General features: G+C 37.2%; 1 protein-coding gene and 1 long non-coding RNA gene across 2 annotated transcripts; both read right to left on the bottom strand.

The window, feature by feature from the left end:
- Positions 1-520: 520 nt before the first annotated feature.
- LOC135651289 (uncharacterized) lies at positions 521-2,257 on the bottom strand. The gene is made up of 2 exons (XR_010501824.1): positions 1,821-2,257; positions 521-1,746 (listed from the first exon to the last, which is right to left on the bottom strand). It is a non-coding gene; the product is annotated as an uncharacterized LOC135651289 (long non-coding RNA).
- A 1,126-nt stretch (positions 2,258-3,383) lies between these two features.
- Positions 3,384-6,152, bottom strand: LOC135651295 (uncharacterized). Its single transcript, XM_065171289.1, has 2 exons — positions 5,614-6,152; positions 3,384-3,579 (listed from the first exon to the last, which is right to left on the bottom strand). The coding sequence occupies exons 1-2, from the start codon at positions 6,103-6,105 to the stop codon at positions 3,574-3,576; spliced, it is 498 nt and encodes a 165-aa protein (XP_065027361.1). The 5' UTR covers positions 6,106-6,152; the 3' UTR covers positions 3,384-3,573.
- Positions 6,153-17,706: the final 11,554 nt, after the last annotated feature.

Below are 17,706 nucleotides of genomic sequence, written 5' to 3' on the forward strand. Positions count from 1 at the left end.
CCAATCTTCCGACGCAACATTCGATCCTTTCGGCATGATACCCAAACCTATAATACAAAGTCCGATCTTCGGCACGCCGACTAATCCTTCGACTCGACGTCTAATTTTTGGCATGATAATTTTTCGACGCAATGCTGGACTCTTGATAGTTGGCTCTTCGGTGATCTAAGTCTGTGATCAAAATATTTCCCATGTCACTTATCTCAAAAACATATTTAGTCCAATAAACTCATCAATTAATTTTATCATCAAAATTCAAGAATCAACAATCTCTTTCTTTTTTATGATGATAACTAATTGATGATAGATTCTTAACCAAGCTCCCTTTATCTATATGTCATCTTAAAATATAATGAACTAAAATTCAAAATAATAACCATTTAGTGCTAGTCTTGAATTTAAATTCAAATAATATTGATCATAAATTTAGTGATTTTCAATAGTAAAAATCAGAGGCATAATTTTAGTTAAACAGTATCATAAGACATCACCATAAGTTAAAAACATCATAAGTTAAATATGCCATAACATAATTTTTCTAATTTAACATAAAAAAAGTACTACTTCATCAAAAGGTAAAGACAGGCATAGTTACTAATTCTCCCCCTTTCTCATCAATAAAAAGGAGAAATATCTACTCGGATTTTGGCAATCCAAAATGTCTAAATAAAGTATGAAAGTATGCATTAAAGGTATCAAGACGCTGATGAATATGCTGTATCTCAGTCAAAATCTGGTCTTGACGAAGCTCTAAACGGTCCAATCGAGCTGCTATAATCTCAGAAGATGAAGAAGGTGCTGCATCCGTTGGAGGTATCGCCTCAAAGGGACTAGTAAGAGGAGAATGACTGCCCTTATGTATAGGTGTGTTTGGTATAGGCTTGGGTGGAGGAGGATCAATTCTTCTAGGTAATCTAGTCCATATTTCATTAATTACAATACACCTCAATCTTCTCAATAGATTTCTATTAATGATATTGAATTTATCTAGTTTCATGGTTTCTTCATCTGGTGAGATAGTTATGTCATGTGCATGTAAAAGTCTGGTAATCAGGCCTCCATATGGAAGCATTATATCCTTCCTAGATATATCAATCATGTTTTGACGTATGAGGTAACCAAAGCAATAATCACGTCCTGTCATAATCCAATACATGGTATTTATTTCCAAAGTATTAACTTCATCCAGATGATGTTGTTTAGGAAGCAAGATACTAATCAAGATATGATGAAGCAACTTAGTATTAAATGGTAAAAAATGCTCACAACTCTTTGGGATAATAGATAGGTTGGGGTTTTCAAAAATAGTGCTAATGGCCTTCTGATAGGTGACTCCAATGGTCTCGATGTTCCATTATCCTCGAAAAAAATAATTTTGTTCTTTTTTAGTAATATCTAAGATGTTACAGATTATACTATCTGTGATAGGTATATGATGTCCTAGAAGATAAGTAGATGTCCTATCATTTTCATCTACATGTAAATTATTGTAAAACATTCTAACTAGCCTTGGGTAGATAAATTCACTAATTTGAAGAATTGGAAGAGCATTTAAGTTAGCAAACCATTGGATTGTTTCTAGTTCACCCAAATCTTCTAGGTCAACATACTTTCCTTTGTGGACAATCCTAGATTCAAATGTCGAAAATTTTAGAGCATGTTCATAGGAATCAAATAGGGTGGTATCATAGGTTTCATCTATTCTCCTCTTTTCTTTAACCCTTGAGAAACTTCTAGGTGCCATGACTACAACATATATTACAAAAATAAGAATAATAACAAACTATAAACTGAGAACAAGTAGAAGATTTAGAAGTTACCTTTGTAGTTAGTCTTTTGCCAAGTTAAGACTCTTTCTTAATCACCAAGAAGATTGATTATGCTCTTAACTTGATCCTTAGCCTGGTAGAAGGAGGAGGGATGAGAGTCCTAGGCTTATGAGAGAAGAGGAAGAAGAGACCTTGAGGAGTGATTAGAGGGAGGTTTAGAGAGGAGGAGAAAATTTAGGAGGAAGAGGGTGAAAGAATGTTGTGGGGTAGGTTTAGAGGGAGGAAGAAGAGGGGTAGAGGAGGGAGAGGTCGGCTACGAAGAGAAGAGAGGAAGAGGGTAAAAGAATGTTGTGAGATAGGTTTAGAGGAAGGAAGAAGACGGGTAGAGGAGGGAGAGGTCGGCTCTGAAGAGGAGAGAGGTTTGGAGAGAGTTGGCAGTTCTACCCGTGAGCCCTAAACTTAAAAAGAGAGATTGGGGTCGGGTTACCGGCGGTAATTGGATAAGGCGTACTGGCGGTAGCACCGCCAATAGAGCGGAGCTACCGCTGGACACCCTTTTTGTTTTACTGCGCTCTACCGACAAGTTTGTTTTCCTTATCTTCTTCTCCCTGTGAAATAATCTAAAAGTATTAAATGTTTAACAAATAACTTGCAAGTAAGTCTGCTGTAATCGAATGATAGCAGCATACTTGTTTCTGATGGTGATCCTTGCAGCCCCAACATTTTGATCTGGTTGTATTGGCAGTAGCTGCTGCTATGTCATATGGTGATTCCTTGGTGGATCAAGGGGCGGAGGTGATGGTGAGATGGAGGATAAAAGTGGAGAAGGGGATGAAAGAATGGGAAAGAAAAGAAGATGAGAAGAGAATAATATTGTAACAGTCAAATAAATAATTCATTTGTTAAAAATTAAAAGATTAAAAATCAAAATTAAAATATTAAAAACCATTAGCAAGTTGGTTCCTAATGGAGATCTAATTCCTAGTTCATGTATATAATTGAGGGATAAGATTAAATTGTTTAATTAATAATTTCAAAATTATCATGATATGATCGCTTCCATGAGTGAGAAATCCTCCATGCTCTCCTCTTTGTTGGTTTAATAATTATAAATATTAAAATAATTATTTATTTAAAAAAAATGGAATGTGACAGCACAAGACGTACAGCTCTAGACAAGTTTATTTTTTAAACTCTTTATCCGAAACTCGATACGTATATTAGTAGGGCCCGATACAGTATAAGTCACGGCCCTGACGCATACTAAGGACTGATATGGTATTGGCCCCGGCTATGTCAGCACCGACCGATACTGACTGATATGGTATTGGTCCCGGCTCGGTCCAGCGCTGACCGATAAAGTATCAACATATGAAATTACAAATCTTGGTTTCATGACGAAGGAAATATTCTCAGCTTTTATTTTGCTAGGAGAAACGTTACAAATCAAACACAACAAAAGCCGAGAGGAAAAGAAAGACAAACTAAAGAGAGAGGGAAAGTGATGGTTAGTCTGAATCATCTTACTAGCAAAAAATTCCCATTTTAAGAAGTTGTTCTCCCTTCAGTCATCGAGCAACATCCTTGCCATACACAGAATGCAGCCATCGAGCATCACCGACATAAAAGGGTTTTGTATCACTTTAAGCGATAATAGTTTTACAGACAACATATAAATATGGTTCTCTGGACCTCAAGATCTAAGTATCCATTTATTCCATAGATACAAACCATCTATCATGCAACCATATGCTTGTACATACCGAACAATCTGCATCGTTCCAACTTCATGGCAACTTCCAGCTTAAACCTGAAAATGATACCCAAAAAAAAAAAGTCATTACCAATAAGAAATAGGAGTAACAACGATTGTCCAGCATAAGCTTAGATGCACCAAACTTTAATTGTAAAATCTACAGTCAGAAAAATAGGCATCACAAGTAAGCATCAAAAGACCTGAATTAGTCAGCTATTAATTACATAAAATACAGAGAAACAACATAAGAACACCTTCTGCCAACAATGAGAAGTGAAGTTATGGCCCAATCTCACCTCTTCATTGAAACAGATGCTGCTGTTTAATGTAAAATGCTTAAATATATGCCGATGCCCCCCCAAGAACAAAAAACAAAAGTATGAAAAAGTTGAGATATATTTTCTAGATGCCGATCAATCACACGGAAAATTTAGGTTAAATTACAACTCACCTTTATTGGTGAGTCCAGCATTTTTGTTAGCATATTGTTAATTCCCTATATGATTAATTTTCTAGGCCACATAGATGCTGATCGATCACATTAAAAAATTAGTTTAAATTACAACTCACTTTTATAGGTGAGTCCAGCATTATGGGTTAGCATATTGTAAAGTTGCTATATGATTAATGTTACATTGCCTTAATTCATGAATAACTTACATCTCAGTACGCAGCAAACTCAAAAAAGAGAGAGAGAGCATCAAAGACCTCCACATTTAATACTGATTGTTTGTAAAGCGGTAACAAAATGCAATGCACTTTCTTGATGGCTCACATAAACATATTTATGTAAACCAGTTAAAACCCAACTGTTCTAACATGTGCTACGTGGACAGGAAAGAGCAATGCTTCTGACAAAGAGACCAAATCAGCCAAATTTATCACAAAGAGACAGCTGAAGATTTCAAGAATGGAACTTAGTAGGGTAAGACATGACAGGATAGAGCAGATCCTTGTTAAATGGACTCCACCAGCTAGAGGGTTCTTTAAGCTTAATTGTGATCGTTCTTGGAGATCAAAATCAGATGGGAGGCTGCGGGTTTATTTTAAGGAACTCTGATGCTGCTTGTGTGTTTTGTGGCTGCAAGAGGTCGAAAGGGAGCAATGGCTTGCTGTGTAAAGTGTGGGTTATTAAGGAGGGAATGCAGAAGGCTCTGGACCTGGGGATTGCTCACTTGATCGTGGAATCTGACTCCAAAGTTATTATCGATACTATTTTGAATCACTCCATGCCTCCTTGGAGCATTGCTGTGGTGCGTCAAAACATTCACACCCTAACAACACGATTTTTGGATTGCTCCTTCGTCCATACTTGGTGAGAAGGCATTTGCTCTGTTAACTGGTGTGTTGACTTGGATAGAAACTCCTCTTTGGACTGTAACGGTCTGGTAGATCTTCGTCCAGACCTCGACTTTTTGGTTTGCAGTGACAGGAACGGTAATGGGTGTATCAGACTTGTCTAGTTTTAATCTATAAAATTTGTTTTTTTTTTGGTTGAAAAATTAAAAGAAAAGACCCAACCAAATAAGATGATTTGCCTGCTTCTTTAACTGATAAACCAGACTCTTCAGCTGCAGTCAAAGTCTTATCCACTAAGCCCTAAGAGCTAATTTTGATTGAGCTCCTCACTTTAGAGTTGCTGAAGGTTGGCAACTTTGATCGATTGGTAATTTTCTACTATGTTTCTATTCTAGTGATGCGGTTTTATAGAAAAGAATAGAGATAATGTCAACGTTTATAATGACTCCTGGCATAAATATTAAATCTACCATAGCAAACACTAGTGGATGCTGGTGAACTAAGGCAAGTTTGACTGCTTAAAACACACCCTAAATAGGGAGGGGAAAAGGGGGAAAAGGATTAGCAAGCCAAAAGACCAATTTAAGAAGATGCAGGAGTCTACTTTCTCAGTCTCTCAAGTTACAGAGAGAGGAAAAGGCTTGCCTTATTTCAAATCAGATCACCTATTTCTCTCTTAAAACCCCCCTAAGCCGACTCCTTTCCTATGGATCTCATCTTTAAATTAACAATAGAACTGTACGACACATCTACTAAACTGGCAGAAGATTAGGGAAACGGTTGTTGTACCGCAGCAACCGGAAGCAATTCCTCAGGGGAGAAGCCGGTGGCGCCACGGCAGGAGGCCCTCGTCTTCTTCTCGCAGTCAGGAACGTCCTTGAACTCCTTAAGGGGAAACGACTGAGAGAGGAACCCCACCTTGAACTCGATGGTCTTGGATTCCGGGTGGGCCTTGACGGCCGAGACAGGGAACCAGACGAAGAGCTTCTTGACCTGGATGCCGTCGAGGTCGGTGATGGCGCCGTAGGAGAGCTTGCCCGTGATGGTCTGGTCGTAGTAGACGAGGTCGGAGAACTGGACGTAGCAGGGGGCCTTGAGATGCACCACGAACTGGCCGTCGTCGGCGAGCGAGTAGTCCCTGGCGGAGTGCGGGATGAGGCCCTTGGGGAGGCCGTGATCCTTGAGGACGTCGTGCACCCCCGAGGACGAGGAGGCCGAGAAGTGTAAGAGGTGGAGGAGGAGGAGGAGAAGGGGGAGGAGGAGGCGGAGGGAGATCGCCATGGCTGGTCTTCGGCCGACGACTTGGGAAGAGCGCTTCACAGGAACGCATGCCAATCTGTCCCCTTAATAGATAATTCGACGCCGTTCGCGGAGCTTTCCGTATCTGAATGTCCAATTTTACCCCTGGATTTTAAAGTGTGCGTTGTTGGTTGCTTGGAATTTTATTTTATTTTATTTTCCCGGTATAATTTCTTTTCTAATCAAATGTTATTTTTTCTTTGAAATAATAATTATTATTCCCAATATACAGAAAAAAGAAACTCATCCAAAATCTCCTCCTGCTTGAAAATTTTCATTTTGTTTCACTGGAAAATGACAAAATATGAACAATATTCTTTCCATTTTCCATTAATATGAAAATGCCAATTTTACCACTGGACTTCGTAGTGTGGTTGCTTGCAATTTTATTTTTCTATCAAATGTTTGTATGAAATAAATAAAATAAAAATACAAAAATAATAAGAAATAATTATCATAGTACCATATTATACCACCCAAAAAAAAAAATCATCCGAAATAACCTCCTTTTGTGAAAAATTTCATATTGTGTTACTGGTAAATGCCAAAATATGAGCATGCATACATTAGCCATTATATATTTATTTATTTTTCATTATCAGAAAAAATTTCACTCCTTTTTTTCTCTTTCCATATGTATCCAAAATCCTTCTAATATATTTAAATCTCAAAAATGATGTTGGAACCAAAAGAAGAGATAAAATAACTTAAATGTGAGGTTCCATTGCCACGTGAATGATACCCTATTTAAATCTCCTCTAATTTTAAAAATCATTCATCTATTTTAATCATATTCTAAAATATTGGTTATAGTTATTGAAAAAAATAAATCTAAAATGACTAATTACTTTTGCTCTCTATCAAAAGATTAATCGAAACTCATAAAAATATATAATTCATGACCGTGTCTGAAATATATATGAAATCGAGAGCAAAGGTTGGGACTAAATATGAAATCAAATTTATAATATCTGGTTTTTTCTCATTAGTGAAAGTCAATTATTCTTCTATTAGTTCTATAGTAATCAAACGTACGAGTTGATGATGATGATGATGATGGAAAAGACATCTAACGTTAGAATTTGGTTTTAGGTCATTAGGGGGTGGTGGATAAGATCGATGGAGCGGCTCACGAATGACTCCAAAATGGTGATTTGATGAAGCCCAACTCGACATTGTTACATAGCACTTTTGTTGTCTATCTTGATCATAATTTTCTCGATGACTACTAACAATATTTTTAATCAGTTGATTTTATACTTCAAAATAATCCTTGCATCTTTGATTTGATAATCAAGAAAACTTCTATATGCAATAGTGTGAGAAATCTTTAGATGCGGAGTGTAAAGATCTTCAAGCTCAAAATTATAATTTTAATTTTCCATGTTCCTTTGTCGATTCTAAGCTCAAGTTAGAAAATTTCGAATCGAGTGTATGAGTTGAGAGAAAAGAAATTAAGATAGCATTGATATATTAGTTTTTATAGTTGGGGTTCATAATAATTATAAGCGTTAGTTTGTAATTTCTTCGACGAATAAAATTCATGAGCTTTTGTCTCTTTATCAAATCGAATTCCTAATATCTCTCATATTTATATAGACTAAGAAACTCGTAAAATGTTAGGAAAATCCAATGCTTTACTAATCAAACAACATAAATAGGTATTTGGACCAAAAAAGTAACGCAAATAAATGATATTATTTTGTTTAGCATAGGACAACAATGAGTATTTAAGATAACTACATTTGCCACCTCGATCCATTTAAACGACTTCTTCGTGTCATACATGATGGTGAACGATTGGATTTACGTGAATCATCAACATTTAAAATGTGAGATGAGATGGGAAGGATGATTCATAATTCTTCTCCCATATCTCCAATGTCCAAATAAATCAATCTTGTTTGTCACATCTCACATGACGAAGAAAGCAAAACTATACCTTAATAAATGTCAAAAAGCGAGGTCATTTGGTTTCTTTGTCTACGTAAGAGCAATGTGGACGCCATTTGTTTCTCTCATCAGAATAATAATTGAGGGTCCCACGAGTGGACAATCAATTGTTGGAACACGAGATATGGGTGGGAGGCTGACAAGAAGAAGAGAATTATAGTTCATGCAAAGTGAATATTTTCTTTAAGAACAATGTTTTATCATGCACATAATTATCGGAAAGATAATATTTTTATGATGCATCCAAATGATGATTTTTATTCCCTTTTCTACTCGCTTCTATTCTTCTTCATCCATGGAGGCTCTCTCAATTATTCTTGCATTAATTTTCTTCTATCATGTGTCTCGATGGAGACGCGGTCATCTTTATTGTTCTATCACATCAGTGAGTCGGACCAGCACGAATCATTAAGTCTCTAGCCGACAAGTTTGGATCTTATCCTCGACTAGGACTCCAAGTTAGTACATATCATGTGAACTCTAGAATTTGCTTGGTTGGTGACTGCACGCTTAAACTCTAGAATTAATTAAGTAGCAATCCATAGTCTACCGTAGTTTCATGTATGAAGATATGAAGAGAGAGAGAGAGAGAGAGAGAGAGAGAGAGAGAGAGTCTTAACTAGAATAAGATTTGCCTCGTTGAGTTGGAGGATGAGACTTTTTTTTGCTTTTGGTAATTAATTATTGATCGACAATCTCTTTCTTATGTGATCTTTCCGTGTAAAACATCATCGAGTTTTTAATTTTTTTTATTTTTATGAAAGTAAATGATGAATATAAGATTTGATTCTATGATGATCTTTATTAGTTAGGCTAGTCAATAGCATCTTCAAGAAATTATCGATGAGACTTTCAATGAATAAGTTTAAAACCCTCATCCACAGATACTTAATATATTATATAATAATTATAAGTCAAAATCACAAGACGGTGATCAAATTCGATCGGGATAAAGAGATCTAACCTTAGCGTTTAAGTAAATATGTGTGAAAGACAGAAAACTTGATATGGAAGTTTCCGATGTATAGATCGTGTCAACTCTGACCTGAAAGGAGTCATCAAGAATGAACATATGAGGGTCCTTCTCCAATGGTTTCTCGACATACCAAGTGAAAAATAACTCATGATAATTTGAAGACTTGAAAGAAAGAAATAAAAATTAACTATAAAATATTTTTTAAAATAAAAAATTAACTATAAATTTGAAGACTTCAAAAAGAGAAATGTAACACTTGTCCTAATCATCCATGGAGTAAGCTGGGAATATATATATATATATAATATATTCTTTAAAACAAGACTTGATGTTTGCAAAAGAAAATCGAATTACTAATCCCTTGATTCTGCATATCATATGGTTAATATTTTTGGCTCAATCAAGATTCAACGTGCAAAGCCGAATCGACCGAGTCCACACCGGAGAGAAAATGCTCTTTAAAATATTTATAATTTTAAAAATATTCTCTCACCATTTTATAAATAAGAGTTTTTGAGATATGATTTAACATCCAAAACTTTATTTTAACCTTAAATTGATTTAGGTATTAGAATGATCGTGTTGAGGATGCTCTTTAGATTAATTTTGCGTATGATGTTTATGACACAAGGGGCTTGTATCGAGAGACGTCATTTTAAGAGAACATTCACATCCTCTCGAAGATTTGAATCTTAAGATACGATGATTTTCACTAAATGGATGCTTAATTTTGGATCAATGATCGATTTTGATATTAACAAGTCTTATTCGTCTTCTTAGAGATAAGATGATAATAATTATCGTATAGGCTCATATAGGACGAGGAATTGTTAGTTTGGCAAGTCCCATAGTCCCACATCGGGAAAATTAGACTTGTTGTCTCGTCTTGGAACTATAAATAAGGGCCTGAGCTTTGAAGTTATACACACCACAAGAAGTACAGCAAGCATCACAAGAAAACCTACTTATGGTTTGAAGTCTTCTTGTTTAGGAAGCTGAAGGTGTTTTATGGTCTAGGAACATCTTCATAAGGCATTTGTAAGTGTCCCTCTTTTATAGTAGTGATTTGCTCCTCTTTCTTCCGTGGATGTAGGTCAAAGTCAATTGACCGAACCACGTATATCTGGTGTTTTGTTTGTTCTTATCGCTTTATTCTTTCCGCTTTATTGTCTTTGTTGTGTTGCCAAAATTATCCTTTGGTAAATATCCTGGGGCTAGCTCTAACAAACTGGTATCAGAGCCTGGTTCTGGGATCTTTTGACAACAATGACAATATCAAAGATCGTTGTCGAGAAATTCGACAGAAATGTCAACTTCGGCATGTGGCAACTCAAGATGGAGGCCATTCTGGTTCAAGACGGAGTTGATTTGCCACTTCAGGGTGCTGAGAACATTTCAGATGGTACGTCAAAGGAAGATCTTACGGGTATGGATAAGAAGGCCCGATCCAGCATCATTCTAAACCTTTCTGACGAGGTTTTACGGGAGGTAGCTACGGAGACTACGGCTAAGAGCATGTGGGACAAGCTTAAAGCTTTGTACATGAAGAGGACAGTGGAGAATCATCTCTACTTGAAGCAGAGACTGTATATGTTTCAGATGATTAAAGGTACTTCTATACTCTCGCATCTTGATAAGTTTGATTCTTTGGTTATGGATTTGGAGAATATAGATGCAAAAATTGATGATGAGGATAAGGCTTTGTTACTCTTGTGTTCTCTTCCCCAATCTTTTAAGCATTTCCGTGATACTTTGATTTATGGAAAAGAAACAGTTTCTTATCAAGAAATTAAATCTGCACTGAAATCTAAGGAGCAGATAGACAGGAATATCACTGGGGAAAGTAGAGAGAATCAGGCTGAGGGTCTGGTTATTAGGGGGAGAATGGATAAAAGAGAATTTGATAGTAGTAGATCTAAATCTAGATCTAAATCCAGACATAGAAATTTGGAATGCAGATATTGTCATAAAATGGGGCACATTAAATCTGATTGCTTTAAATTGAAAAATAAATTAAAGCAAAAGGAAAAATTTGTTGAGAAAACTATTGAATCCGCTGAAGCTAGTGTAGCATCTGATGAGAATTTTGGAAATATTTTCTTTGCTATTGATGACAGGACAAAGTCTAAAAATGAATGGATTTTAGATTCAGGTTGTTCTTATCACATGTGTCCCAATAGGGATTTGTTTTCCACATATGAATCTTGTAATGGTGGAATTGTTTTGATGGGCAATAATGCTGCATGTGATATTGTTGGTAGAGGAACAATCCGAATTAAAATGCATGATGGTATTGTGAGGACGCTCACTAATGTTAGACATGTTCCTGATTTGAAAAAGAATCTCATCTCTTTAGGCACCCTAGAGGCCCTTGGGTGTAAATACACAGCTGAAGGTGGAGTTATGAAAGTTTCTAGAAGTGCTCTTATTGTTATGAAAGCTTGTAGGTCTGGTAGCTTGTATATTCTGCAGGGAACTACTGTCACAGGTTCAGTTGCAGTCTCGTCATCATCATTGTCTGATTCTGACATCACCAAATTATGGCATATGCGTTTGGGTCATATGAGAGATATTCGACCACCACAAAGGTATGCAAATTTGGTTGCATATGCTTTGTCTGTTGCAGAAGAAACAAGTGAAGTTGGTGAGCCTACTACCTATTCAGATGCAGTTTCTTTTGATAATTCCGCTAAGTGGTTGATTGCTGAGGGAAAGGTCCTTGTTCAGAAAATTTATACGAAGGACAATCCAGTTGATATGCTTACGAAGCATGTTCCGGTTTACAAGTTCAAGCAGTGCTTGGACTTGGTTGGTGTTCATTGTTGGTGATTGCCCGTTGGGGCTTTTGTGAAGAAGGTGGAGCAAGTTTTGTTGGGACATGCCAAGGTGGAGATTTGTTAGTTTGGCAAGTCCCATAGTCCCACATCGGGAAAATTAGACTTGTTGTCTCGTCTTGGAACTATAAATAAGGGCCTGAGCTTTGAAGTTAGACACACCACAAGAAGTACAGCAGGCATCACAAGAAAACCTGCTTATGGTTTGAAGTCTTCTTGTTTAGGAAGCTGAAGGTGTTTTATGGCCTAGGAACATCTTCATAAGGCATTTGTAAGTGTCCCTCTTTTATAGTAGTGATTTGCTCCTCTTTCTTCCGTGGATGTAGGTCAAAGTCAATTGACCGAACCACGTATATCTGGTGTTCTGGTGTTTTGTTTGTTCTTGTCGCTTTATTCTTTCTGCTTTATTGTCTTTGTTGTGTTGCCAAAATTACCTTGTGGTAAATATCCTGGGGCTAGCTCTAACAGGAATGTCTATTTTGCTTGAAAGATGAGAACATTTGAATATTGTCACATTTATATGGTTGTTGAAAACATATGATATATGATAATGAATAGATAGAAGGGCCATATGTGTACCCCAGTAATTAAAAGAAAAGAAAGATATAATAAAAGAAGGATAGAAAGCAACCACAGATTAAATTTTAAAAAAAAAGGAAAATGATGTGGGGGCAAAAATTTGTCCCGTCCTTTTGCCTTTGTGCACAGATTTGTTAGGACATCATCTCAATGATCTACTTGTCATATCACCACCATCTTGTCTCTCTTGGATACGAAGACTTAGATGGATTATTCATAAACAAGAGGACAGTAGAGAATCATCTCTACTTAAAGCAGCATTTATATATGTTTCGGATGACTGAAGATACATCTGTTACTTTTATGTTCTCTTCTCCAATCTTTTAAGCATTTCCGTAATACTATGATTTATGGAAAAGAAACAATTTCATATCAATAAATTAAATCTCCACTAAAATCTAAGGAGCAGATAGACAGAGATATCACTGGGGAAAGTAGAGAGAATCAGGCTGAAGGTCTGATTATTAAGGGGAGAATAGATAAAAGAAAATTTGACAATAGTAGATCTAAATCCAGACATAGAAATTTGGAATGCAGATATTGTCATAAAATAGAGCACATTAAGGCTGATTGCTTTAAATTGAAAAATAAATTAAAGCAAAAGGAAAATTTTGTTGAGAAAACTATTGAATCCGCTGAAGCTAGTGTAGCAACTGATGAGAATGTTGAAAATATTTTCTCTGCTATTGATGACGGGACGAGGTCTAAAAATTAATGAATTTTAGATTCTGGTTGTTCTTATCACATGTGTCCTAATAGAGATTTGTTTTCCACATATGAATCTTGTAATGGTGGAATTGTTTTGATGGGCAATAATGCAGCATGTGATGTTGTTGGTAGAGGAACAATCCGAATTAAAATGCATGATGGTATTGTGAGGACGCTCACTAATGTTAGACATGTTCCTGATTTAAAAAAGAATATAATCTCTTTAGGCACCCTAGAGGCCATTGGGTGTAAATACACAACTGAAGGTGGAGTTATAAAAGTTTCTAGAAGTGCCCTTATTGTTATGAAAGCTTGTAGGTCTAGTAGCTTATATATTTTGCAGGGACCTACTGTCACAGGCTCAGTTACAATCTCGTCATCATAATTATCTGATTCTGACATCACCAAATTATGGCATGTGTTTGGGTCATATGAGCAAAAAAGTTTTGAGCATATTTAGCAAAAGGGGTCTACTTTGCGGACAGAGTACTAGGCCACTGGATTTTTATGAACACTGTATTTTTGGAAAGCAGAAAAGAGTCAGCTTCAATTCTTCGGCAGTTCACAAAACGAAAGGTACTCTTGACTATATTCATTCAGACCTTTGGGGTCCAGCTCATGTTCAGTCTAAGGGTGGTGCCAGGTATATGTTGACTTTCATTGACGATTATTCCAGAAAAGTTTTGGTTTATTTTCTGAAGCATAAAAATAATGTTTTTCTAACCTTTAAACAATGGAATGCTTTGATTGAGAAGCAAACAGGTAAACAGATTAAGCGGCTTCGAACAGATAATGACATGGAATTTTGTGAAGGTGACTTTGATGAATTCTGCAAAAATGAAGGAATCGTTCGGCATCACACTGTTAGGATGATGCCTCAACAAAATGGTGTGGCCGAATGTATGAACATAACACTCTTGGAGAGAGCAAGGTGTATGATCTCAAATACAGGGTTGACAAAGGACTTTTGGGTAGAGGCGATTAATATGACCTGTTACGTTGTCAACCGCGCTCCTTCTGTAGCACTTAACTTTAAAACTCCGGAGGAAGTTTGGTCAGGTACTCCTACTGATTACTCTGATTTAAAAATTTTTGGGTGTCCAGCATACATGCATGTAAATGAAGGAAAATTAGAGCCTCGAGCTAAAAAGTGCATTTTCCTTGGGTATGCTTCTAGGGTGAAAGGATACAGATTATGGTGTTCTAATCCCAAATCCCCAAAATTTGTAATCAATAGAGATGTTACTTTTGATGAATTATCTATGTTATCTTCTAAAGAGGAATCTACTAGTTGTACAAATGATAGTGCACAGAAGCAAGTGGAGCTTCGGTCTAACTCTTCTTCTCAAAGAATGCCAGTAGATGGTCTCGAGTCTACTAACGAAGATGATCTAGAGGAAGAGCAATATTCCATAGCTAAGGATAAACCACGGAGAAATATTCGACCACCACAAAGATATGCAAATTTGGTTGCATATGCTTTGTTTGTTGCAGAAGAAACAAGTAAAGTTGGTGAGCTTACTTCCTACTCAGATGCAGTTTCTTGTGATAATTCCGCTAAGTGGTTGATTGCGATGAATGAAGAAATTGAATCTTTCCATCGGAATAGAACTTGGGATCTTGTAAAGCCGCCTTCGGATAAGAAAATTGTTGGATGCAAATGAGATATCATTGCTGAGAGAAAGGTCTTTGTTCAGAAAATTTATACGAAGGACAATCCAGCTGATATGCTTACGAAGCCTCTTCCGATTTACAAGTTCAAGCATTGCTTGGACTTGGTTGGTGTTCATTGTTGGTGATTGCCCATTGAGGCTTTTATGAAGAAGGTGGAGCAAGTTTTGTTGGGACATGCCAAGATGGAGATTTGTTAGTTTGGCAAGTCCCATAGTCCCACATCGGGAAAATCAGGCTTGTTATCTCCTATTAGAACTATAAATAAGGGCATGAGCTTTGAAGTCAGAGACACCACAAGTGGCACCACAAGAAAAACCAAGTGTTTGCTTTGGGTTTAAGTCAACACTCAATTAAATAGTTTGGACTTATCGTTTAGGTTTTTTTTTGTTTAGTATTTTTAGGTGTTTTATGGCCTAGGAACATTTTCCTAAGGCATTTGTAATTGTCCCTTTTATAATAGTGATTTGCTCTTCCTTCGTCCGTGGATTCGTCCGTGGATGTAGGTCAAAGTGTAAATTTCCTAATACTCAAGGTGAAATGATTCATATGTTCTTCTGCAACCCTACCTTCTGATTGATTATATCTGGACTATTTAGTGAAATTTTGTGTGCTGTAAATCGCACAGTTTATATTTTATGCGAATTGAGTGGATCATTATAAAACTTTCAGCTGAGAATAAAGCTTATATATATATATATATATATATATATATATATATATAGACTGCACAAAATTATCCGTAGGTATCCGTTTCTCTCTGCTATCATTAGAACAATTACGGTTGAAGCAGCAACAGCCCTCGTGGCTCCCCAAGCCTGACACAAAAATCTCCGTAATGATCCCTCCAACCCACGCGTAACCAAAACCGAAGACGAACAAGAACGAGAAGGAGAATGTCGAGGCTGCAGCGATCAGCGGTGTCGTTCCGAAGGCAAGGGTCATCGGGCCAAATATGGAACGCCGCAACGGAGTTCGACGAAGCCGCCGCGCCAGCGACTGAGCCCACGCCCTGCATCGACTCCACGGCCGCTGCCGTCCCACCGCATGTCCAACCGGTTGTCGCTTCGACGGCGAGGAAGCCGAGGGGCGGCTTCTTCGCAGTTCTCTTTACGTGTATGAGGCCTCCTCCACGCACCGCCGCCACCATCCCTTGCTCCGATCATATCGATCAAGCCTGCACTCTGAGACACGGCGAATCAGATAAGGATCGAATCATGTTGCTGTAACATAATGCTGCTTTATACGCTTCAATTCCACGAGTAGCATTACCTGTCCTGGATTCGTTAATCCCCGTGATCTATAAATTAAAGGGGTGTCTTCTTTCTTGCCTCTATTCTGCTCATTCTTCATCAAAACTCAAGTGATCTTACTCTGATACTCTAGTCTTCTTCTTTTTCTGTAAAGAGTAAAAAGGAAGATGAAATACATTGATATCTGAACCTATGAAGACCTTGCAATACATTCACAGAATGCTTAGTTGGCACATGCAATACATTGATAAAGCTGAAGCCGAAGCGATCCGCGATGTTCGGAAGATCGCTAACGAAGTATTTTTTTCTATTGAGCACTTCGACTGTGATTGAAGCATCTTATGATAAGATCAGGGAGACATTGGTACTTTTACTTTTCCCAAAAAGTATCATTTATTTTTTCATGGAGTACCATACTTCAATACAATGATGATAAATGACAAGTTCGAGTTTATAAAATCTTTTATTGAGACAATTAATGTTTTGCTGACTAGTATACAAATGATAAGTGTTAGGTTTAAGCCCATGTTTTGATGCTTTTGCTCTGATGCTCACTCATTTTGTTATTACAGCATTGTTGAATCCATGTATGGAATATACTGAAAGAAGATGATTTCATTGTATGGAACATTCAAAATCTAAATTATCAAAATAGGCTTAGACAAATTTGATCACAATCCATGCAAAATAATTTCATTGTATGCTTCGTGTATAGGCAAATGCATCTTAATTTTGTATAAAAAAAGTTGTATTGCTTCTGTTGAATCTCGAATTTTGATGATGAAACCAATTGAGAGTATTTATGATTTGATCTGCATTTTGAGTGATGTAGGAAGCTTCGATCAGGAAAGACAATTAAAATAGGAAGAATCGGCCGGAATAGAACATGTTAGAAGATTGGACGTCGAGCCGGAGGATCGGTCGACGTATCGATAGAAGGCTCGGGCCATGGGTTTAGGCATCGGGCTAAGAAGAGCAAAAATTACACCAAGAATATCGGAGTTCCAAAGGACAACTGGCTAATTGGGCAATATGCCATAAGAAAGGACGATGCGCCGAAGAATCGTACGAAGCGTCGATGAATCAATGACATGCCGGACAACAAGATTCAAGCTTTGTAATAATTATTTAGATCGAAGTTGGTTTTAATTGTGCAGGATTAACTACGATAGTGATCAAGGCATAAAACAAAATGAAATCCCAGAATCGAGAACGAGATTTCGTTGGGAGTTCGAGAGTTTGTCGGAAGTCCGGACGTTCATCGGAAGTTCTGCCGGAATTGACCGATAAGTCCAGAAGATTACCGAAGAAGCTTGTCGGAACTCGCCAAAAACATCGTCGTGAAGTCCATGAGCTTATTGGGAGTTCGTTGGAACATTGCCGAGAGATCGTCGAAAGTTCGCCAGAAGATCACTAGAAGCTCGCCAGAAGAAACCAAGACTAACCGGAACAGATTTACTTAGAGTATGCCTTAGAATTCTTAATTAGCATATAATTGGGATTGAAATTGGGTCAACCCAATTAGGGGCTAGTTGGGTCCAAGTATGGACTATGTTGGGCCAAATAAAAGGCCCAAACAATGACCCAACAGGTGGCACCTTCGTGGCAC

The sequence above is a fragment of the Musa acuminata genome, chromosome BXJ1-4 (assembly GCF_036884655.1).
Source record: "Musa acuminata AAA Group cultivar baxijiao chromosome BXJ1-4, Cavendish_Baxijiao_AAA, whole genome shotgun sequence".
Lineage (NCBI taxonomy): Eukaryota > Viridiplantae > Streptophyta > Magnoliopsida > Zingiberales > Musaceae > Musa > Musa acuminata.